The 25,718-nt window shown below is 56.7% G+C and overlaps 2 protein-coding genes across 2 annotated transcripts; one reads left to right on the top strand and one right to left on the bottom strand.

The window, feature by feature from the left end:
* Window positions 1-298: 298 nt before the first annotated feature.
* Window positions 299-4,808, bottom strand: LOC144952370 (uncharacterized). Its single transcript, XM_078882759.1, has 4 exons — window positions 4,800-4,808; window positions 3,264-3,637; window positions 1,237-2,379; window positions 299-305 (listed from the first exon to the last, which is right to left on the bottom strand). Exons 1-4 carry the CDS (start codon window positions 4,806-4,808, stop codon window positions 299-301), a joined length of 1,533 nt encoding a protein of 510 aa, XP_078738885.1.
* A 14,814-nt stretch (window positions 4,809-19,622) lies between these two features.
* LOC144952397 (uncharacterized) lies at window positions 19,623-25,323 on the top strand. Its single transcript, XM_078882792.1, has 4 exons — window positions 19,623-20,931; window positions 21,185-21,298; window positions 23,024-23,155; window positions 23,325-25,323. Exons 1-4 carry the CDS (start codon window positions 19,711-19,713, stop codon window positions 23,568-23,570), a joined length of 1,713 nt encoding a protein of 570 aa, XP_078738918.1. The 5' UTR covers window positions 19,623-19,710; the 3' UTR covers window positions 23,571-25,323.
* Window positions 25,324-25,718: the final 395 nt, after the last annotated feature.

Raw genomic sequence — 25,718 nt, 5'->3', positions numbered from 1 at the left:
TTTAACATTTAGAATATAGGGTTTTTTTTGGGGTTGACACAGCCAATTAGTAAGGATTATCACGTAAACAGAAGGTGCTAATTCTGTTTACGTGACCACCCTTACTGAGTGTCTAACGACACAACATTTATACATGCACGAGATCTAACCCAGCAAACAAAAAAACCTGCATTATGGAGGTAAGGTCCCGTTGGAATTCCCTACACCTCTGCTGTGGCAGATGGCCGGATAATATGGCGTCTCTGCAGGACAAACTCCCCTCCTCGCCCGCCTGTCCTGAAACCGCAGTGGGGACTCCTCAAAGCCTGACACGGAAGGGGATGGGATGTTGAATAAGCCCTGGCACGACCTTTGCTGGCTTCACACTGAGGGAGGAAGGGGAGATTGTCCTCCCTACGAGGTAGTTTTGCAATCTGTGTTTTGCTTGCACTCCGCACCCCATCACCCACCATCACCATCACCACCCCCCACCACCACTACTACCATCACCACTACCATCACCACCACCATCACCACCCCCCACTCCCACCCCCCACCACAACCATCACCACCACCAACATCACCACTACCACCACCACTACCATCACCCACCATCACCACCCACCACTACCACCCCCCACCACCACCATCACCACTACCACCCCCCACCACCACTACCACCACTACCATCACCACTACCATCACCACCACCACCCCCCACCACCACCCCCCACCCTCCACCACCACCCCCCACCACCACCACCCCCCACCACCCCCCACCGCCATCACCACCTACCACCCACCTCCACCAAACCTCCCCCTCCGTGGTGACTGACCAGCGTGGTGAAGTATGGTCAAATAACCCCCCCAACTCGCTCGGTACGGGGAGGCCCTCATCCAGCAGTAGAGTGGCACGAGGTGCGTGGTCACCGTGATCACCGCCCGCGATGCTGATGCTGCTGCTGCTGCTCTCATTCACTCCATTCACGTCTCCATTCTCCCTCCCTCTCCCCTCTCTCTCCATCCCTCTCTTCCCATCTCTCCCTCCCTCTCTCTCTCCCCCCTCTCTCATGAATAATCAATGGCCACAAGGAGAATCCAGAGCCTTTTGTCTGGGGGGGCCTGGAGGTAGGTGGTGGGTGCCTCCTGTGGGTGCCTGTGGGTGCCTGTGGGTGGCCAAGCGGCTGATAGTATAGCTGGCTGCTGGGGTCGGTGACTATTTGGCTGGCTGCATGAATGGCTGAGTAGCTGGGTGACTGATTTGCTGGCAGGCTGGCTGCATGAATGGCTGAGTAGCTGAGTGTATGGGATGTTGGGTGACTGGCAGGCTGGTTGCATGAATGGCTGGGTGCCTGAATGGTTGAATAGTTGTGTGACTGATTGGCTGAGTAGCTGTGTGACTGATTGGCTGAGTAGCTGGCTGCCTGAATGGCTGAGTAGCTGAGTGACTGATTGGCTGAGTAGCTGAGTGACTGATTGGCTGAGTAGCTGGGTGACTGATTGGCTGAGTAGCTGGGCGACTGATTGGCTGAGTAGCTGGGTGACTGATTGGCTGAGTAGCTGGGTGACTGATTGGCTGAGTAGCTGGGTGACTGAATGGCTGAGTAGCTGAGTGACTGAATGGCTGAGTAGCTGAGTGACTGATTGGCTGAGTAGCTGGGTGACTGAATGGATGAGTAGCTGGGTGACTGAATGGCTGAGTAGCTGTGTGACTGAATGGCTGAGTAGCTGGGTGACGGATTGGCTGAGTAGCTGGGTGACGGATTGGCTGAGTAGCTGAGTGACTGAATGGCTGAGTAGCTGGGTGACTGATTGGCTGAGTAGCTGGGTGACTGAATTGCTGAGTAGCTGGGTGACGGATTGGCTGAGTAGCTGAGTGACTGATTGGCTGAGTAGCTGGGTGACTGATTGGCTGAGTAGCTGGGTGACTGAATGGCTGAGTAGCTGGGTGACTGAATGGCTGAGTAGCTGGGTGACTGATTGGCTGAGTAGCTGAGTGACTGAATGGCTGAGTAGCTGGGTGACTGAATGGCTGAGTAGCTGAGTGACTGAATGGCTGAGTAGCTGGGTGACTGAATGGCTGAGTAGCTGGGTGACTGATTGGCTGAGTAGCTGAGTGACTGAATGGCTGAGTAGCTGGGTGACTGAATGGCTGAGTAGCTGGGTGACTGAATGGCTGAGTAGCTGGGTGACTGAATGGCTGAGTAGCTGAGTGACTGATTGGCTGAGTAGCTGGGTGACTGATTGGCTGAGTAGCTGAGTGACTGAATGGCTGAGTAGCTGAGTGACTGAATGGCTGAGTAGCTGAGTGACTGATTGGCTGAGTAGCTGAGTGACTGATTGGCCGAGTGGCTGGCTGCATGAATGGCTGGTTGGCTCGGTATATATGCGAGTGGGTGGCTGGTTGGTCATCTGTGTGGCTGGGAGGGTGTTACGACTCTGTAACTGGGTGACTGACTGAGTAGCTGGGACACTGGCTCAGCTACTCAGTCAGTCAGTGGCTCACTTCGTAGCCGTCTCTCTGGTCGCGTGGCTGAGCGGGTTACGTGAGTGGCCGGGTGCCTACGCTGGTGGCAGGTTGGCTGGGTAGCTGCGTGGTCGATTCAATCATTTGCTGGCTGTCAAGTTTACCTGCCTGGGCGGGGGGGGCTAGGTGGCTTGCTGACTGTGACTGACTATTCTAGATTTGAAGCTTTCGTGACTGTGCAAGGATTCATATTCTTAGGTTTTTTCGGTAATGTCACGCAGGTAAAAAAATTAAAATCAATAAAAGTAAAATTAAAATAAAATAAAAATCACGACGTTTCGGAGGCAACGGAAGAATTGTGTTGCCTCCGAAACGTCGTGATTTTTATTTAATTTTTTATTTAATTTTATTAATTTTAATAAAAATCACGACGTTTCGGAGGCAACGGAAGCTTCCGTTGCCTCCGAAACGTCGTGATTTTTATTTAATTTTAGTTTTACTTTTATGACTTTACCTAAAAAACCTAAGAATATGTGACTGACTAACCGATTAGTTCGGTGGCTTGGCCCGAAGTGTCCGGGTAGGTGGTGTGAGTGTTTTGGTTCAGGGTGAGAACGCCACAGACGGAGGGAGGGCGGCCGGGCGAGAGAGAGAAGACGGACGCCCGGTCACATCAACATTCACCTCCCGTCCTCTCTTGTCGCCGCGTAAGCAGGTCCCGTGCCGTGCTGCCCCCTCAGCAGGTCCCGTGCCGTGCTGCCCCGTGCCGTGCTGCCCCGTGCCGTGCCGTGCTGCCCCGTGCTGTGCTGTGCTGTGCCGTGCCGTGCTGTGCTGCCCCGTGCCGTGCTGTGCTGCCCCGTGCTGTGCTGTGCTGCCCCGTGCCGTGCTGCCCCGTGCCGTGCTGCCCCGTGCCGTGCCGTGCTGCCCCGTGCCGTGCTGCCCCGTGCCGTGCTGCCCCGTGCCGTGCTGTGCTGCCCCGTGCTGTGCTGTGCTGCCCCGTGCCGTGCTGTGCTGCCCCGTGCCGTGCTGCCCCGTGCCGTGCTGCCCCGTGCTGTGCTGCCCCGTGCCGTGCTGCCCCGTGCCGTGCTGTGCTGCCCCGTGCTGTGCTGCCCCCGTCAAACCTTTTGTCTTTTTCCATCGGGCCTCCGCCTCTTCCCCCGGCCATTGTGACCCCCGGCGGGCCCGTCTCGTCTAGAACGCAGGTTTGTCAAAATAATCATGGAGACGCCGCTACCGCCGCTGCTGCTACTGCTGCTGGTGTTGTAGTTACTGCTGCTCCTGCTGCTGCTGGTGTTGTAGTTGCTGGGGTTGTAGTTGCTGGTGTTGTAGCTGCTGATGTTGTAGTTGCTGCTGCTCCTGCTGGTGTTGTAGTTGCTGGTGTCATAGCTGCTGCTGGTGTTGTAGTTGCTGGTGTCATAGTTGCTACTGCTGCTGGTGTTGTAGTTGCTGCTGCTGGTGGTGTTGTAGTTACTGGTGTCATAGTTGCTGCTGCTACTGCTGCTGGTGTTGTAGTTACTGCTGCTGGTGGTGTTGTAGTTACTGCTGCTGGTGTTGTAGTTACTGCTGCTGGTGGTGTTGTAGTTACTGCTGCTGGTGTTGTAGTTACTGCTGCTGGTGGTGTTGTAGTTACTGCTGCTGGTGTTGTAGTTACTGCTGCTGGTGGTGTTGTAGTTACTGCTGCTGGTGTTGTAGTTACTGCTGCTGGTGTTGTAGTTGCTGCTGCTGGTGTTGTAGTTGCTGGTGTCATAGTTGCTGCTGCTGGTGTTGTAGTTACTGGTGTCATAGTTGCTGCTGCTACTGCTGCTGGTGTTGTAGTTGCTGCTGCTGGTGTTGTAGTTGCTGCTGCTGGTGTTGTAGTTACTGCTGCTGGTGGTGTTGTAGTTACTGCTGCTGCTGGTGTTGTAGTTACTGCTGCTGGTGTTGTAGTTACTGCTGCTGCTGGTGTTGTAGTTACTGCTGCTGCTGGTGTTGTTGTTACTGCTGCTGGTGTTGTAGTTACTGCTGCTGGTGTTGTAGTTACTGCTGCTGGTGGTGTTGTAGTTACTGCTGCTGGTGTTGTAGTTACTGCTGCTGGTGTTGTAGTTGCTGCTGCTGGTGTTGTAGTTACTGCTGCTGGTGTAGTTACTGCTGCTGGTGTTGTTGTTACTGCTGCTGGTGTTGTAGTTGCTGCTGCTGCTGGTGTTGTAGTTACTGGTGTCATAGTTGCTGCTGCTGCTACTGCTGCTGGTGTTGTAGTTACTGCTGCTGGTGTTGTAGTTACTGCTGCTGCTGGTGTTGTAGTTACTGCTGCTGGTGTTGTAGTTACTGCTGCTGGTGGTGTTGTAGTTGCTGCTGCTGCTGGTGTTGTAGTTACTGGTGTCATAGTTGCTACTGCTGCTGGTGTTGTAGTTACTGCTGCTGGTGGTGTTGTAGTTGCTGCTGCTGGTGGTGTTGTAGTTACTGCTGCTGGTGTTGTAGTTACTGCTGCTGCTGGTGTTGTAGTTACTGGTGTCATAGTTGCTGCTGCTGCTGCTGGTGTTGTAGTTACTGCTGCTGGTGGTGTTGTAGTTACTGCTGCTGCTGGTGTTGTAGTTACTGCTGCTGCTGGTGTTGTAGTTGCTGCTGCTGCTGGTGTTGTAGTTACTGCTGCTGCTGGTGTTGTAGTTACTGCTGCTGGTGTTGTAGTTGCTGCTGGTGGTGTTGTAGTTACTGCTGCTGGTGTTGTAGCTGCTGCTGCTGGTGTTGTAGTTACTGCTGCTGCTGGTGTTGTAGTTACTGCTGCTGGTGTTGTAGTTGCTGCTGCTGCTGGTGTTGTAGTTACTGCTGCTGGTGGTGTTGTAGTTACTGCTGCTGCTGGTGTTGTAGTTACTGCTGCTGGTGGTGTTGTAGTTACTGCTGCTGGTGTTGTAGTTGCTGCTGGTGGTGTTGTAGTTACTGCTGCTGCTGGTGTTGTAGTTACTGCTGCTGGTGGTGTTGTAGTTACTGCTGCTGGTGTTGTAGTTGCTGCTGCTGGTGTTGTAGTTACTGCTGCTGCTGGTGTTGTAGTTACTGCTGCTGGTGGTGTTGTAGTTACTGCTGCTGGTGTTGTAGTTGCTGCTGGTGGTGTTGTAGTTACTGCTGGTGGTGTTTTAGTTACTGCTGCTGGTGTTGTAGTTACTGCTGCTGCTGGTGTTTTAGTTACTGCTGCTGGTGTTGTAGTTGCTGCTGCTGCTGGTGTTTTAGTTACTGCTGCTGGTGTTGTAGTTACTGCTGCTGGTGTTGTAGTTACTGCTGCTGGTGTTGTAGTTACTGCTGCTGCTGGTGTTGTAGTTGCTGCTGCTGGTGTTGTAGTTACTGCTGCTGGTGTTGTAGTTGCTGCTGCTGCTGGTGTTGTAGTTACTGCTGCTGGTGTTGTAGTTGCTGCTGCTGCTGGTGTTGTAGTTGCTGCTGCTGGTGTTGTAGTTGCTGCTGCTGCTGGTGTTGTAGTTACTGCTGTTGGTGTTGTAGTTGCTGCTGCTGCTGGTGTTGTAGTTACTGCTGCTGCTGGTGTTGTAGTTGCTGCTGCTGGTGTTGTAGTTACTGCTGCTGGTGTTGTAGTTGCTGCTGCTGGTGTTGTAGTTGCTGCTGCTGGTGTTGTAGTTGCTGCTGCTGGTGTTGTAGTTGCTGCTGCTGGTGTTGTAGTTGCTGCTGCTGGTGTTGTAGTTACTGCTGCTGGTGTTGTAGTTGCTGCTGCTGGTGGTGTTTTAGTTACTGCTGCTGGTGTTGTAGTTACTGCTGCTGCTGGTGTTGTAGTTACTGCTGCTGGTGTTGTAGTTGCTGCTGCTGCTGGTGTTGTAGTTACTGCTGCTGGTGTTGTAGTTGCTGCTGCTGCTGGTGTTGTAGTTACTGCTGCTGGTGTTGTAGTTACTGCTGCTGCTGGTGTTGTAGTTACTGCTGCTGCTGGTGTTGTAGTTACTGCTGCTGCTGGTGTTGTAGTTACTGCTGCTGGTGTTGTAGTTACTGCTGCTGGTGTTGTAGTTGCTGCTGTTGGTGTTGTAGTTACTGCTGCTGGTGTTGTAGTTACTGCTGCTGGTGTTGTAGTTACTGCTGCTGCTGGTGTCGTAGTTACTGCTGCTGCTGGTGTCGTAGTTACTGCTGCTGCTGGTGTTGTAGTTGCTGCTGCTGCTGGTGTTGTAGTTACTGCTGCTGCTGGTGTTGTAGTTACTGCTGCTGCTGGTGTTGTAGTTACTGCTGCTGCTGCTGGTGTTGTAGTTACTGCTGCTGCTGCTGGTGTTGTAGTTACTGCTGCTGCTGGTGTTGTAGTTACTGCTTCTGGTGTTGTAGTTGCTGCTTCTGGTGTTGTAGTTGCTGCTGCTGGTGTCGTAGTTACTGCTGCTGGTGTCGTAGTTATTGCTGCTGGTGTTCTAGTTACTGCTGCTGCTGGTGTTGTAGTTACTGCTGCTGGTGTTGTAGTTACTGCTGCTGGTGTTCTAGTTACTGCTGCTGCTGGTGTTGTAGTTACTGATGCTGGTGTTGTAGTTGCTGCTTCTGGTGTTGTAGTTGCTGCTGCTGGTGTCGTAGTTGCTGCTGCTGCTGGTGTTGTAGTTACTGCTGCTGGTGTCGTAGTTGCTGCTGCTGGTGTTGTAGTTACTGCTGCTGGTGTCGTAGTTACTGCTGCTGGTGTTGTAGTTGCTGCTGCTGGTGTTGTAGTTGCTGCTGCTGGTGTCGTAGTTACTGCTGCTGGTGTTGTAGTTGCTGCTGCTGGTGTTGTAGTTACTGCTGCTGGTGTCGTAGTTACTGCTGCTGGTGTTGTAGTTACTGCTGCTGGTGTTGTAGTTGCTGCTGCTGGTGTCGTAGTTGCTGCTGCTGCTGGTGTTGTAGTTACTGCTGCTGGTGTCGTAGTTGCTGCTGTTGTAGTTACTGCTGCTGGTGTCGTAGTTACTGCTGCTGGTGTTGTAGTTGCTGCTGCTGCTGGTGTTGTAGTTACTGCTGCTGGTGTCGTAGTTGCTGCTGCTGGTGTTGTAGTTACTGCTGCTGGTGTCGTAGTTGCTGCTGCTGGTGTTGTAGTTGCTGCTGCTGGTGTTGTAGTTGCTGCTGCTGGTGTCGTAGTTGCTGCTGCTGGTGTTGTAGTTGCTGCTGCTGGTGTTGTAGTTACTGCTGCTGGTGTCGTAGTTGCTGCTGCTGGTGTTGTAGTTACTGCTGCTGGTGTTGTAGTTACTGCTGCTGGTGTTGTAGTTGCTGCTGCTGGTGTTGTAGTTGCTGCTGCTGGTGTTGTAGTTGCTGCTGCTGCTGGTGTTGTAGTTGCTGCTGCTGGTGTTGTAGTTACTGCTGCTGGTGTTGTAGTTGCTGCTGCTGCTGGTGTTGTAGTTGCTGCTGCTGCTGGTGTTGTAGTTGCTGCTGCTGCTGGTGTTGTAGTTGCTGCTGCTGCTGGTGTTGTAGTTACTGCTGCTGCTGGTGTTGTAGTTGCTGCTGCTGCTGGTGTTGTAGTTGCTGCTGCTGCTGGTGTTGTAGTTGCTGCTGCTGCTGGTGTTGTAGTTGCTGCTGCTGCTGGTGTTGTAGTTGCTGCTGCTGCTGGTGTTGTAGTTGCTGCTGCTGCTGGTGTTGTAGTTACTGCTGCTGCTGGTGTTGTAGTTGCTGCTGCTGCTGGTGTTGTAGTTACTGCTGTTGGTGTTGTAGTTACTGCTACTGGTGTTGTAGTTGCTGCTGCTGCTGCTGGTGTTGTAGTTGCTGCTGCTGGTGTTGTAGTTGCTGCTGCTGGTGTTGTAGTTGCTGCTGCTGCTGGTGTTGTAGTTGCTGCTGCTGGTGTTGTAGTTACTGCTGCTGCTGGTGTTGTAGTTACTGCTGCTGGTGTTGTAGTTGCTGCTGCTGGTGTTGTAGTTGCTGCTGCTGGTGTTGTAGTTGCTGCTGCTGCTGGTGTTGTAGTTGCTGCTGCTGGTGTTGTAGTTACTGCTGCTGCTGGTGTTGTAGTTGCTGCTGCTGCTGGTGTTGTAGTTGCTGCTGCTGCTGGTGTTGTAGTTGCTGCTGCTGCCACTCCTGCTGCTGCCACTCCTGCTGCTGTTGATTTATTTTAAAACCAACATTTTTTACGGGAAATTCTCCGTCCCAAAAAAAAGAATTCCCGGCGCTTTGTCCCTGGGGCGATGTAGAGGTTGGATTCGTGACGCCGACTGCGTCACTGCACGGCTGCTCCTGTCATTTCCCCGCCACGTCCCTTTATGCATGGGGTTTGTCGGTGGGGGGCAGCTGGGAGAGACCTGGGGAGACGTGGGGGAGACGTGGGAGAGACGGAGAGACGTGGGGGAGACGTGGGAGAGACGTGGGAGAGACGTGGGGGAGACGTGGGAGAGACGGAGAGACGTGGGAGAGACGTGGGAGAGACGTGGGGGAGACGTGAGAGAGACGTGAGATGCGTTTGGTGAATTCGCGGCCGCCGTTTGAACGCCGAGCATCGTCGCTGGCATCGTTTCTTCTCCGTTGCATCGTTCTTTGCGTTGAGCCCGGACCGATATCTCACGGAGAAAGGGTCCCTTTGCCTCGTAAATATTTAGCAGGTCACGAGCATTGGGTTCAATGTGGAATCTTTGTGGGTCTCTCTGCGAGTCTGTGGGTATCTGTGGGAGTCTGGGGTCTGTATAAATCTGTGGGTCTCTGTGTGAGTCTGTGGGTCTTTGTGTCTGGGTCTGCGTGAGTCTGTGATTAATTGTTGTGTTGTGTATTATATGTAACAGAGGGTGAAGAGGGTCCCTTACCCATAAACAAACATCTGGCACTTCATCGCCAGCATTTGTTCGAGCAGCCTGACGCTGCTGATGAAAAACTGGAATGTCAAAAAACCCGGTCCAGAGTTTTGCTTGTGCTGATCACGTTCTGCAGATGTAGATGCAGATGCCACTGGTTCTTCACGTTCTGTAGATGTAGATGCCACTGGTTCTTCACCTTCTGTAGATGTAGATACCACTGGTTCTTCACGTTCTGTCATCGTAGATGCCACTGGTTCTTCACCTTCTGTAGATGTAGATGCCACTGGTTTTTCACGTTCTGCAGATGTAGATGCCACTGGTTCTTCACCTTCAGTAGCTGTAGATGCCACTGGTTCTTCACGTTCTGTCATTGTAGATGCCACTGGTTCTTCACCTTCAGTAGCTGTAGATGCCACTGGTTCTTCACGTTCTGTCATTGTAGATGCCACTGGTTCTTCACGTGTCGTCAACGTGACATACGGACCAAGTTCATAAGTCTAATATTCGTAAGTAGGAGTCCCTGTACTCGGTTGAGGCTGAGTCGACCTAGGGGAGGCCCGGGACCGGTTCAGATAATCGTCACCGGTGTTGGCCGTGAATGGGAATCGAACATCGGATGCCGAGTTTCGTAGCGCCGACCGCTCCACCGCCGCTCCCCATCCACACTCACACATGCGTGCACACACACACACTCTCTCTAGCGTGCACACACACACTCTCTCTAGCGTACACACACACACTCACACATGCGTACACACACACACACTCTCTAGCGTACACACACACACACATGCGTACACACACACACACTCTCTAGCGTACACACACACACACATGCGTACACACACACACACTCTCTAGCGTGCACACACACACACACATACACTCTCTCTCTAGTGTACACACACACACTCTCTCTAGCGTACAGACACACACATGCGTACACACACACACACACTGTCTCTAGCGTGCGCACACACACATGCGTACACACACACACTCTCTCAAGCGTGCACACACACACTCTCTCTAGCGTGCACACACACACACACTCTCTCTAGCGTACACACACACACACACTCTCTCTAGCGTACACACACACACACACTCTCTAGCGTGCACACACACACTCACACATGCGTACACACACACACTCTCTCTAGCGTACACACACACACACATGCGTACACACACACACACTCTCTAGCGTGCACGCACACACACACATACACTCTCTCTAGTGTACACACACACACTCTCTCTAGCGTGCACACACACACACTCTCTCTAGCGTACAGACACACACATGCGTACACACACACACACTGTCTCTAGCGTGCACACACACACATGCGTACACACACACACACTCTCTCAAGCGTGCACACACACACACTCTCTCTAGCGTGCACACACACACACACACACTCTCTCTAGCGTACACACACACACACACTCTCTCTAGCGTACACACACACTCTCTCTAGCGTGCACACACACACACTCTCTAGCGTGCACACACACACACTCTCTCTAGCGTGCACACTTACACTCACACATGCTTACACACACACACACTCTCTAGCGTGCACACACACACTCTCTCTAGCGTGCACACACACACACTCACACATGCGTACACACACACACTCTCTAGCGTGCACACACACTCTCTCTCTAGCGTGCACACACACACACACTCACACATGCGTACACACACTCTCTCTAGCGTGCACACACACACACTCTCTCTAGCGTACACACACACACACTCTCTCTAGCGTACACACACACTCTCTCTAGCGTGCACACACACACACTCTCTCTAGCGTGCACACACACACACTCTCTAGCGTGCACACACACACACTCTCTCTAGCGTGCACACACACACTCACACATGCTTACACACACACACTCTCTAGCGTGCACACACACACTCTCTCTAGCGTGCACACACACACACTCACACATGCGTACACACACACACTCTCTAGCGTGCACACACACTCTCTCTCTAGCGTGCACACACACACACTCACACATGCGTACACACACACACACTCTCTCTAGCGTGCACACACACACACTCTCTCTAGCGTACACACACACACACTCTCTCTAGCGTACACACACACTCTCTCTAGCGTGCACACACACACACTCTCTAGCGTTCACACACACACACTCTCTCTAGCGTACACACACACTCTCTCTAGCGTGCACACACACACACACTCTCTCTAGCGTGCACACACAAACGGGTGAGCTGCCAGACCGTGATCGCTGGGCAATGTTGAGTGATAGTGATACATGCCTGCAAGGCTGAGGAGAGTGTCTGCATTGTGTACTGTGCTCATTGTGTCCCTGTAAGATCTCCTGACGCAAAGTCTCGTGTTTTGATTGGCTCCAGTGGTGTGTGTGTTGCGTGTGTGTGTGTTGTGTGTGTTGCGTGTGTGTGGTGTGTGTGTGGTGTATGTTGCGTGTGTGTGGTGTGTGTGTGGTGTATGTTGCGTGTGTGTGGTGTATGTTGCGTCTATGTTGCGTTTGTGTGGTGTATGTTGCGTCTATCTTGCGTGTGTGTGTGTAGCTTGCGTCTGTGTTGTGTGTGTGTATGTTGCATGTGTGTGTATGTTGCGTCTGTGTTGTGTGTGTTGTGTGTGTGGTGTGTGTATGTTGCGTCTGTGTTGCGTGTGTGTGGTGTGTGTTGTGTGTGTATGTCTTGCGCGAGTGTGTATGTTGCGTATGTTGCGTGTGTGGTGTGTGTTGTGTGTGTGTCTTGCGCGAGTTTGTGTGTTGCGTATGCTGCGTGTGCGTGTGTGTTGCGTGTGTGTATGTTGCATGTGTGTGTGGTGTGTGTGTATGTTGCGTGTGTGTTGCGTGTGTGTGGTGTGTGTTGTGTGTGTGTCTTGCGCGAGTGTGTATGTTGCGTATGCTGCGTGTGTGTTGCGTGTGTGGTGTGTGTTGTGTGTGTGTCTTGCGCGAGTGTGTGTGTTGCGTATGTTGCGTGTGTGTGGTGTGTGTTGTGTGTGTGTCTTGCGCGAGTTTGTGTGTTGCGTATGCTGCGTATGCTGCGTGTGTGTGGTGTGTGTTGCGCGCGAGTGTGTGTGTTGTGTGTGTGTGGTGTGTGTTGTGTGTGTGTCTTGCGCGAGTGTGTGTGTCTTGCGCGAGTGTGTGTGTTGCGTGTGTGTGGTGTGTGTTGTGTGTCTTGCGCGAGTTTGTGTGTTGCGTATGTTGCGTGTGTGTGGTGTGTGTGCTGCGTGTGTGTGTTGCGTGTGTGTGGTGTGTGTTGTGTGTCTTGCGCGAGTTTGTGTGTTGCGTATGCTGCGTTTGTGTGTTGCGTATGCTGCGTGTGTGTGTGTGTTGCGTGTGTGGTGTGTGTTGTGTGTGTCTGGCGCGAGTTTGTGTGTTGCGTATGCTGCGTGTGTGTTGCGTGTGTGTGGTGCAGATGACGCAGTCGTTGTCTCAGCATGTAATCTAGGGCAGTGTGTGCACAAACGCCACCCTCCCTTAGCATTTCGTTTGGGAGATCATCTCTGCCCGGTGCCTTTCCTGGTCTCAGGCTCTGGATCGCCTTCAGTACTTCCTCAACAGATGGCACCTCAGCTAGCCACTCACAGGGGGTGAACGTCGTGATTGTTTTAATTTTATACCTACGTGACTTTACCGAAAGAAACAAAGAGTATAGTTTAGTGGTAGTTAAATTGAAGGTGGAGGGGTTACCAGCCCCTCGCACCCATCCAGAGCCCCCATTTGGCCACTGTGGTGGCTACAAACGCCATGAGGGGAAAGGCCAATCTAAGTGGGCCCTCCCACCACGGCACTGACCACCACAACGTTGCCGTCCGGCACCACGAGGAGTTAGGGGGTTGTTTTTGCCAACGAAAACACACACACAAGACAAAGACAAAGATCCTCTGTATAGCCTTAACAGACTGTAGGGGCAAGTGCTGTTAGCGAGCACCTATGAAGGCCGGAACGGCACACGAGGGGGTGGGTGGCCAGCACCACGCCCGACCGCCTTTGTCTCCCTAGTGGTAATGTTTACACACCGCACCAGGTACTCATTTGAGGCTGAGTCGACCTAGGGGAGACCCGGGACCGGTGCAGATAATTGTCACTGATGTTGGCAGTGAGCGGGAATCGAACCCGTGTCGCCGGGTTCATAGCGCAGCGCGCTAACCGCTACACTATCGTTCCCCACAGTGACACACACACTCTCTCATACAACAACAACCACCATTCGCCACTAAGTGATGGTGACGTCACCACGGCACCTGTGCCAGGCCAGGTGCACTTTGACGCCGCGTGTGTCGTGGAAGGCTCGCCGCTGGCAGGAGGTCACGGGGCAGACCCTGCAGGTGCCAATGGGTTGACTGATTGAGATGACTGGCTGATGCACCGCCAGCTGTACCCCTTACTGTGCCTACTTGCTGCGCTTTAGCCGCCCGGCGCTCCACTCGTTGTTGTGAGCGTCGCTCCTCCGCCCTCCGTTGTTGCTGGAGGGCGACTGCCTCCAACTGCCCAGCAGCAGCAGCAGCGTCCTTCACGAGCCTCCTCCACGGAGGTCGTTTTTGGCTGCTGGTTACCGGCCATCGGCAAAGTCCTTCTCTAGCCCGTGCCACACTCACAAACGCGCACACACACAGACAACCTCGCACGGCGTACCGTGCGTATCGCTTAAAAACACAGACACTCCCCCATACTTACGTCATTTTATATATTTACATTTTGTTTAAGGCGAAGCAAACCCAAGACGGCTTCAGAGTGCCGTACCACGTCGCGCCTGCCATGTGTACACGCCCAACGCACACACAACGCACACACAACGTACACACACATACACACACCCAACGTACACACACATACACACACCCAACGTACACACACATACACACACCCAACGTACACACATATACACACACCCAACGTACACACATATACACACACCTAACGTACACACACCCAGCGTACACACCTGAACACACACTCAACATACACACACCCAATACACACACCCAGCACACACACACCCAGCACACACACACCCAACACGCACACCAAGACTCACCCAATGTACACACACCCAGCACACACACACCCAACGCACACACACCTACCACTAACACACACACCCAGCGCACACACACCTACCACTAACACACACACCCAGCGCACACACACCTACCACTAACACACACACCCAGCGCACACACACCTACTAACACACACACCCAGCACACACACACCTACCACTAACACACACACCCAGCACACACACCTACCACTAACACACACACCCAGCACACACACCTACCACTAACACACACACCCAGCACACACACACCCAACGCACACACACCTACCACTAACACAAACACCCAGCGCACACACACCTACCACTAACACACACACCCAGCGCACACACACCTACCACTAACACACACACCCAGCACACACACCTACCACTAACACACACACCCAGCACACACACACCCAACACGCACACCAAGACTCACCCAATGTACACACACCCAGCACACACACACCCAACGCACACACACCTACCACTAACACACACACCCAGCGCACACACACCTACCACTAACACACACACCCAGCGCACACACACCTACCACTAACACACACACCCAGCGCACACACACCTACTAACACACACACCCAGCACACACACACCTACCACTAACACACACACCCAGCACACACACCTACCACTAACACACACACCCAGCACACACACCTACCACTAACACACACACCCAGCACACACACACCCAACGCACACACACCTACCACTAACACAAACACCCAGCGCACACACACCTACCACTAACACACACACCCAGCGCACACACACCTACCACTAACACACACACCCAGCACACACACCTACCACTAACACACACACCCAGCACACACACACCCAACACACACCCAGCACACACACCTACCACTAACACACACCCAGCGCACACACACCTACCACTAACACACACACCCAGCACACACACACCTACCACTAACAGACACACCCAGCACACACACCTACCACTAACACACACACCCAGCACACACACACCTACCACTAACACACACACCCAGCACACACACACCTACCACTAACACACACACCCAGCACACACACCTACCACTAACACACACACCCAGCACACACACCTACCACTAACACATACACCCAGCACACACACACACCTACCACTAACACACACACCCAGCACACACACACCTACCACTAACACACACACCCAGCGCACACACACACCTACTACTAACACACACACCCAGCGCACACACACCTACTACTAACACACACACCCAGCACACACACACCCAGCGCACACACACCTAGCACTAACACACACACCCAGCGCACACACACCTACCACTAACACACACACCCAGCACACACACCTACCACTAACACACACCCAGCGCACACACACCTACCACTAACACACACACCCAGCACACACACACCTACCACTAACAGACACACCCAGCACACACACCTACCACTAACAGACACACCCAGCACACACACCTACCACTAACAGACACACCCAGCACACACACACCTACCACTAACACACACACCCAGCACACACACACCTACCACTAACACACACACCAAGCACACACACCTACCACTAACACACACACCCAGCACACACACCTACCACTAACACACACACCCAGCACACACACCTACCACTAACACACACACCCAGCACACACACACACCTACCACTAACACACACACCCAGCACACACACACCTACCACTAACACACACACCCAGCACACACACACACCTACCACTAACACACACACCCAGCACACACACACCTACCACTAACACACACACCCAGCACACACACACCTACCACTAACACACACACCCAGCGCACACACACCTACCACTAACACACACACCCAGCACACACACCTACCACTAACACACACCCAGCGCACACACACCTACCACTAACACACACACCCAGCGCACACACACCTACCACTAACACACACACCCAGCACACACACACCTACCACTAACAGACACACCCAGCACACACACCTACCACTAACAGACACACCCAGCACACACACCTACCACTAACAGACACACCCAGCACACACACACCTACCACTAACACACACACCCAGCACACACACACCTACCACTAACACACACACCAAGCACACACACCTACCACTAACACACACACCCAGCACACACACCTACCACTAACACACACACCCAGCACACACACCTACCACTAACACACACACCCAGCACACACACACACATACCACTAACACACACACCCAGCACACACACACCTACCACTAACACACACACCCAGCACACACACACACCTACCACTAACACACACACCCAGCACACACACACCTACCACTAACAGACACACCCAGCACACACACACCTACCACTAACACACACACCCAGCACACACACACCTACCACTAACACACACACCAAGCACACACACCTACCACTAACACACACACCCAGCACACACACCTACCACTAACACACACACCCAGCACACACACCTACCACTAACACACACACCCAGCACACACACACACCTACCACTAACACACACACCCAGCACACACACACCTACCACTAACACACACACCCAGCACACACACACACCTACCACTAACACACACACCCAGCACACACACACCTACCACTAACACACACACCCAGCACACACACACCTACCACTAACACACACACCCAGCGCACACACACCTACCACTAACACACACACCCAGCACACACACCTACCACTAACACACACCCAGCGCACACACACCTACCACTAACACACACACCCAGCACACACACACCTACCACTAACAGACACACCCAGCACACACACCTACCACTAACAGACACACCCAGCACACACACCTACCACTAACAGACACACCCAGCACACACACACCTACCACTAACACACACACCCAGCACACACACACCTACCACTAACACACACACCAAGCACACACACCTACCACTAACACACACACCCAGCACACACACCTACCACTAACACACACACCCAGCACACACACCTACCACTAACACACACACCCAGCACACACACACACCTACCACTAACACACACACCCAGCACACACACACCTACCACTAACACACACACCCAGCACACACACACACCCAGCACACACACACACCTACCACTAACACACACACCCAGCACACACACACCTACCACTAACACACACACCAAGCACACACACCTACCACTAACACACACACCCAGCACACACACCTACCACTAACACACACACCCAGCACACACACACACCTACCACTAACACACACACCCAGCACACACACACCCAGCGCACACACACACCTACCACTAACACACACACCCAGCGCACACACACACCTACCACTAACACACACACCCAGCACACACACACCCAGCGCACACACACACCTACCACTAACACACACACCCAGCACACACACACCCAGCGCACACACACACCTAGCACTAACACACACACCCAGCACACACACACCTACCACTAACACACACACCCAGCGCACACACACACCTACTACTAACACACACACCCAGCGCACACACACCTACTACTAACACACACACCCAGCACACACACACCCAGCGCACACACACCTAGCACTAACACACACACCCAGCACACACACACCCAGCGCACACACACCTAGCACTAACACACACACCCAGCACACACACACCCAGCGCACACACACCTAGCACTAACACACACACCCAGCACACACACACCCAGCGCACACACACCCAGCGCACACACACCCAGCGCACACACACCCAGCGCACACACCTAGCACTAACACACACACCCAGCACACACACACCCAGCGCACACACACCCAGCGCACACACACCCAGCACACACACACCCAGCGCACACACACCCAGCACTAACACACCCAGCGCACACACACCCAGCGCACACACACCCAGCACACACACACCCAGCGCACACACACCCAGCACACACACACCCAGCACACACACACCTACCACTAACACACACACCCAGCGCACACACACACCTACTACTAACACACACACCCAGCGCACACACACCTACTACTAACACACACACCCAGCACACACACACCCAGCGCACACACACCTAGCACTAACACACACACCCAGCACACACACACCCAGCGCACACACACCTAGCACTAACACACACACCCAGCACACACACACCCAGCGCACACACACCTAGCACTAACACACACACCCAGCACACACACACCCAGCGCACACACACCCAGCGCACACACACCCAGCGCACACACACCCAGCGCACACACACCTAGCACTAACACACACACCCAGCACACACACACCCAGCGCACACACACCCAGCGCACACACACCCAGCACACACACACCCAGCGCACACACACCCAGCGCACACACACCCAGCGCACACACACCCAGCGCACACACACCCAGCGCACACACACCCAGCGCACACACACCCAGCGCACACACACCCAGCACACACACACCCAGCGCACACACACCCAGCACACACACACCCAGCGCACACACACCTACCACTAACACACACACCCAGCGCACACACACCCAGCACACACACACCCAGCGCACACACACCCAGCGCACACACACCCAGCGCACACACACCCAGCGCACACACACCCAGCGCACACACACCCAGCGCACACACACCCAGCGCACACACACCCAGCACACACACACCCAGCGCACACACACCCAGCACACACACACCCAGCGCACACACACCTACCACTAACACACACACCCAGCGCACACACACCTACCACTAACACACACACCCAGCACACACACACCTACCACTAACACACACACCCAGCGCACACACACCTACCACTAACACACACACCCAGCACACACACACCTACCACTAACACACACACCCAGCGCACACACACCTACCACTAACACACACACCCAGCACACACACACCCAGCACACACACACCCAGCACTAACACACACACCCAGCACACACACACCCAGCACTAACACACACACCCAGCACACACACACCCAGCGCACACACACCTACCACTAACACACACACCCAGCACACACACACCCAGCGCACACACACCCAGCACTAACACACACACCCATCCCTCTCCCACCCCGTGCTCTTCCCCCCTCTCCCCAGGATGCCTCTCTCCTCTCGCCGCTGAACCCTCGCCGGCTCCATGAACTCCCCCGGCAGCGCCGGCGACGGCGCCCTCCCGGACTCGATCCGCTCAGCAGCCGGGGAGGACGACGAGGAGGGGGAGGTGGGGGTGGGGGGGGGTGAGGGGGTGGGGGGGGGTGAGGGGGTGGGGGGGGGTGAGGGGGTGGGGGGGGGTGAGGCGGACGACGACGCCGCGGGTGGCGCCCGGCGACGAACGCCGGCGGCGTCCCGCGACCCTCCCGGCGATGCCGGGCGCCGGCGGCGGCAACGGCGGCAGCCGCCTCAAGCGCCTTCTGGTGCGCGCCAACCCGGTGGCCGCCATCTCGAACCTGCTGGAGAGCCGGCGCGCCCGCGCCGCGCTGGGCAAGAGCCGCACCCACGACGGGGGCCTGGACGGCGCCGGCGAGGGGGCGAGCGACGGAGCGTCGCTGCACAGCGGCGCCAGCACGCTGGAGGGGCGCCGCAAGAAGAGCCGCTTGGTGGCCTCGCTGAGCTTCGCGGGGAGCCCTCGGCAGGCCGACGCGGCGCCCGGCGCGGCCGGCGCGGCCGGGGAAGAGGCGGCGCCGGCGAGCAAGAGCAAGGCCAAGAGCTTCCGCCGGCTCTTCGGCCTGCGCCGGAGCAAGAAGGGGAAGGAGGGCGGCGGACGGAGCGGGGGCGGCGACGACGGCGGTGACGGTGACGGGGGCGGCGGTCGTTGTGACGACGGCGATGGCGCCGCCGCCGCCGAGCTCGATCGGAGGCCGACAACTCCGGCGCGAGCGCGGCGGCAACCGGCGCCGCCGCCCGCCGCGACGACGACGACGACGATCGTCATTTCGGTGACGACGCCGGCGTCGAGGGCCGTGGCACCGGCGGCGCCGTCGTTGGCGGCGCCGGGGTCGTCGGCGCCGGGGGCGGCGGCGCCGGGGGCGGAGGGGGAGACGCGTGACGGGTCGGAGCTGTCGTCGGACGGGCTGAGCGCGCTGTTTGGCGACGTGGCGTCCCTCAAGAGCTTCGACTCGCTCACCGGCTGCGGCGAGGGCTTTGCCGACGACGACGACGTGGAGGTGCCGCTGGCCCTCGCCGCGCCCGGTGACGGCGCCGGCGGCGGCGGCGCCGTATCGTCGTACCAGGGCGGCGGGGAAGGCATGGCGGCGCCGCCCATCCTCGCCGAACCCTGGGACGACGACAACGACGACGAGGTGCCGGCGGCGGCCGGCGTCGCTCCGGCGTTCGCGGCGATCGGCGCCGCGGAAGCCGAAGCCGGCGCCGCGGCGGCGCCGGCTTCGGCTTCCGCGGCGCCGGCGGAGCGTTTGTCGGAGCCGCTGAGCCCGCAGAGCGAGCTGCACTCGCAGCAGACGAGCGACGAGGGCTACTGCGAGCTCGCCACGCCCGGCCCGGACGACGACAGCTGTGCCACGGACTGCGGCCGCGGCTCCTCCTCCTCGTCGTCGTTCCCCGCGGCCACCGCCGGTGCCGCCGGTGCCGTCGGCCGCGCGGGGGGGCGGCGGTGGGAAGCAGCGGCAGGGAGGAGGAGGCGGCGGCGGCGGCTTCCCGCGAGACACGTACAGCGGGGACGCGCTCTACGAGCTGCTGAGCGACCAGGAGGAGGAGGAGAGCTGCGGCCTCACCACCCCCTTCTCCGACGACGAGCCGCCCCAACAACAACAACAACAACAACCACAACAACAACAACATCAACAACATCAACAACAACCGCAGCCGCGGCTGCACCTGCAGGCGCCGGCCGGCACGGTGACCGCCGCCGCCGCCGCCGTATCGGCGAAGCAGCAAGGACGCAGAGACGAGTGGCTCGGCGCCGAGGTGGTGGCGGCGGCGGTGCCAGTGCCGGCGGTGCCGCGTCCGTGCCGGGCTGGAGACGCGGTCGTGGTTGCTCCGAGGCGGAGGGCGGGGGCCGGCGGCGACAGTGGTGGTGGTGGTGGTGGTGAGGGAGGCGGTGGAGGGGGTGGGGGGCTGGCCCCCCCCGCGGCAGGGGGAACGCGACCGCAAGGTGCTCACCCACCCACTCACCCACTCATCCACCAACTCACTCACCCACCCACTCATCCACCCGCACATCCACTCACCCACTCACCCACTCACCCACCCACTCACCCACCCACTCACCCACTCACCCAATCACCCCACTCACCCACTCACTCACCCATTCACCCACCCACTCACTCACCCACTCACCCACTCACCCACTCACTCACCCAATCACCCACTCACCCACTCATTCACCCATTCACCCACCCACTCACCCACCCACCCACTCACTCACCTACCCACCGACTCATCCACCCACCCACTCACCCACCCACTCACCCACTCACTCACCCAATCACCCACTCACCCACTCACTCACCCATTCACCCACCCACTCACCCACCCGCTCATCCACCTGCTCACCCACCCACTCATCGATCCACTCACCGACTCACCCACCGACCCACTGACCCACCGACCCACTCACCCACCGACCCACTCACCCACCGACCCACTCACCCACCGACCCACTGACCCACCGACCCACTGACCCACCGACCCACTCACCCACCGACCCACTGACCCACCGACCCACTCGCCCACCGACCCACTCGCCCACCGACCCACTCACCCACCGACCCACTCACCCACCGACCCACTGACCCACCGACCCACTGACCCACCGACCCACTCACCCACCGACCCACTCACCCACCGACCCACTCACCCACTGACCCACTCACCCACCGACCCACTGACCCACCGACCCACTGACCCACCGACCCACTGACCCACCGACCCACTCACCCACCGACCCACTCACCCACCGACCCACTCACCCACTGACCCACTCACCCACCGACCCACTCACCCACCGACCCACTCACCCACCGACTCACTCACTGACCCACTCACCCACCCACCCACCCACTCACTCACTGACCCACTCACCGACCCACTCCCCCATCCACTCACCCACCCATTCACCGACCCACTTACCCACCCGCCCGTCGTGACTACGTTGACGATGATCTTGACGATGATCTTGACGATGATCTTGATGATGACGATGTTGATGACAATGGTGATGATGTTGACGATGCAGGACGAGGTGAGCGTCCTCCTCCGTCCCTCGTAATGATGATGATGGCGATGACGACGATGTTGACGATGATGTTGATGATGATGTTGATTACGATGACGATGTTGATCACGATAGCGATGTTGATGACGATAGCGATATTTATGACGACGACGATGTTTATGACGACGACGATGTTTATGACGACGACGATGTTTATGACGACGACGATGTTTATGACGATGATGATGCCGATGACGACGATGTTGACGATGATGTTGACGACGATGTTGACGATGATGTTGACGACGATGTTGACGATGTTGACGACGATGTTGACGATGATGCCGATGACGATGATGTTGACAATGATGTTGACGACGATGTTGACGATGATGCCGATGACGACGATGTTGACGATGATGACGATGATGTTGACGACGATGTTGACGACGATGTTGACGATGATGACGATGATATTGACGACGATGTTGACGACGACGTTGCAGGCCGTGTCGGAGGTGTGGGACGAGGTGAGCGACCTGCTCTGCCCGGCGTGTCGCCGCGTGCTCTCCGCCACGGGCGACTGCTCCCGCTGCTGCTCCGACTGCCTCCTGCTGGTGCGCAACGTCTACGGGACGGCCAGCTTCTCCTCGCGACAGCCACAACAACAACAACCGCCGCAACAACAACCGCCGCCACAACAACAACCGCAGCAACAGCAGCAGCAGCAGCAGCAGACTCCGTACAGCAGCGGCGGTGTCGTGGCGGTGCCGGCGTTCAGAGACGGCGCCGTGGCGGCGACGGTAGCAGCGGCACCAACCGCCGGTGCCGCCGCCACCGCCGCCACCGCCACCACCGCCACCACCTCGTCGTCGTCGTCGCCCTCCTCGCCCGCCCTCCCCCCCCGCCCCTCCTTCCTCCCGCTGTGGCACGGCGGGACGCGGGCTCTGGCCGGGTCGACGCCGTCGCTCGCCAGGGCGGCCTCGCCCGCCACGAGTCGCGCCGCCGGCAACGTCGCCGCCACCGGCAACGCCGACGCCGCGACCAAGTTGAGGCCTAAGGGCAAGGCGCTGCAGTGGGGCCTGCTTAGCCAGGGCTCCGTGTTGAGCCTGTGAAGAGGGCCGGGTTTCCGTGGCGCGCTCACCACGGCGCCGTCATCGTCGTCATCGCCGCGTGTCCGCCTCTCCGCGTAGGAACTCTACAGACGCAGGCGAGCGGTATTTTTGTAACGCGCGCACCAGCCCGCCGGACCCCGCACGGCCGGCGCCGGCGGTGGGCGCCGGCCGTCGTTCGCCGCCGAGCGCCGACTCTGCCGTGCGCCGGCTTCGGCGGCTCGCTCGATCGACCTTGCCGGTGAACCGCCCGGTCAGATGTCAAGCGTCTCGTCGGCAGCGGAGTCGGGCTCGCTCGATGAGCCGATGGCCGAGCTGCCCAGATGTTTGTCGGCAAGGACCCGGTGATCGTCGCATGAACCATCACTCACTGAACTGCCCAGATGTTTATAGGCCAGGTCTGGTTTTGACAGTCAGTGTCTCATCAAATGTTCAGGCTCGCATGAACCATCACTCACTGAACTGCCCAGGTCTGGTTTTGACAGTCAGTGTCTCATCAAATGTTCAGGCTCGCATGAACCATCACTGAACTGCCCAGGTCTGGTTTTGACAGTCGGTGTCTCATCAAATGTTCAGGCTCGCTTGAACCATCACTGAGCTGCCCAGGTCTGGTTTTGACAGTCGGTGTCCCATCAAATGTTCAGGCTCGCTTGCACCGTCACTCACTGAGCTGCCCAGATGTTTACGGGCCAGGGACGGGCGCTGCTAGACACGGGGTCGGACTTGAAACGCAGAACCCAATCTTCGCACACGACACCAACTAATCGTCTGCGTCGTCGATGGAGAACGTCGGTCGCAGAATAACGAGCAGGCGATGTCCGTCGCTCCACACTGAGAGCGAATAAAAGTCTCTCCTTGGCACATCTCGTCAGCCACGCGGCCTTGCCATCCTCAAGCGCAACTCTGGACCGGGTTTCACCATTCAGGGTCTCATTGGTGGTGTGTCGTGCGTCCGTCTGGCTGTGCGTCTGTCCCTTTGTGTGCGTCTCTCTCGATTAGTTTGTCCGTGAGACGGCCCGTCTTGTCTGCCTGTCCATTTGTGTGTCTGTGCGGTGTGTGTGTGTGTCTGTGCGGTGTGTGTTGTGTTTGTGTGAGCTGTGTGTGAGCTGTGTGTGAGCTGTGTGTGTGCTGTGTGTGTGAGCTGTGTGTGTATGCTGTGTGTGTGTGTGCTGTGTGTGTGCGTGCGGTGTGTGTGTGTGCTGTGTGTGTATGCTGTGTGTGTGTGTGCTGTATGCTGTGTGTGTGTATATGCTGTGTGTGTGTATGCTGTGTGTACTGTGTGCTGTGTGTGCTGTATGCTGTGTGTGTGTCTGTGTGTGTGTATGCTGTGTGTGTGTATGCTGTGTGTGTACTGTGTGCTGTGTGTGCTGTATGCTGTGTGTACTGTGTGTGTGTCTGCTTGTCCTATCGCTGCCCGAGTCTGCGGTGACGCCGCGGCACCGCAGACTCGCGGCATCTGTCGCTGCCACAACCACGCACATCACCACCCACCCACCTCCCTCCCTCGTCTCCCTCCCTCCCACATCCTCCCTGCCCTCTCCTCCCCCACACCATCAACGCTCCTCCCTCCCCTCCTCCCTCCCCCTCTCCTCCCTCCCTCTTCTCTCCCACACCATCAACGCTCCTCCCTCCCCTCCTCCCTCCCCCTCTCCTCCCTCCCTCTTCTCTCCCACACCATCAACGCTCCTCCCTCCCCTCCTCCCTCCCCCTCTCCTCCCTCCCTCTCCTCCCCCACACCATCAACGCTCCTCCCTCCCCTCCTCCCTCCCCCTCTCCTCCCTCCCTCTTCTCTCCACACCATCAACGCTCCTCCCTCCCCTCCTCCCTCCCCCTCTCCTCCCTCCCTCTTCTCTCCCCTCTCCTCCCTCCCCCTCTCCTCCCTCCCTCTTCTCTCCCACACCATCAACGCTCCTCCCTCCCCTCCTCCCTCCCCCTCTCCTCCCTCCCTCTTCTCTCCCACACCATCAACGCTCCTCCCTCCCCTCCTCCCTCCCCCTCTCCTCCCTCCCCCTCTCCTCCCTCCCTCTTCTCTCCCACACCATCAACGCTCCTCCCTCCTCTCCCTCCCTCTCTCTCCTCCCTCTCCTCC

Source organism: Lampetra fluviatilis, chromosome 67 (genome assembly GCF_964198595.1).
Source record: "Lampetra fluviatilis chromosome 67, kcLamFluv1.1, whole genome shotgun sequence".
Taxonomy (NCBI): domain Eukaryota; kingdom Metazoa; phylum Chordata; class Hyperoartia; order Petromyzontiformes; family Petromyzontidae; genus Lampetra; species Lampetra fluviatilis.
This window is presented reverse-complemented; position numbering and strand designations above follow the sequence as displayed.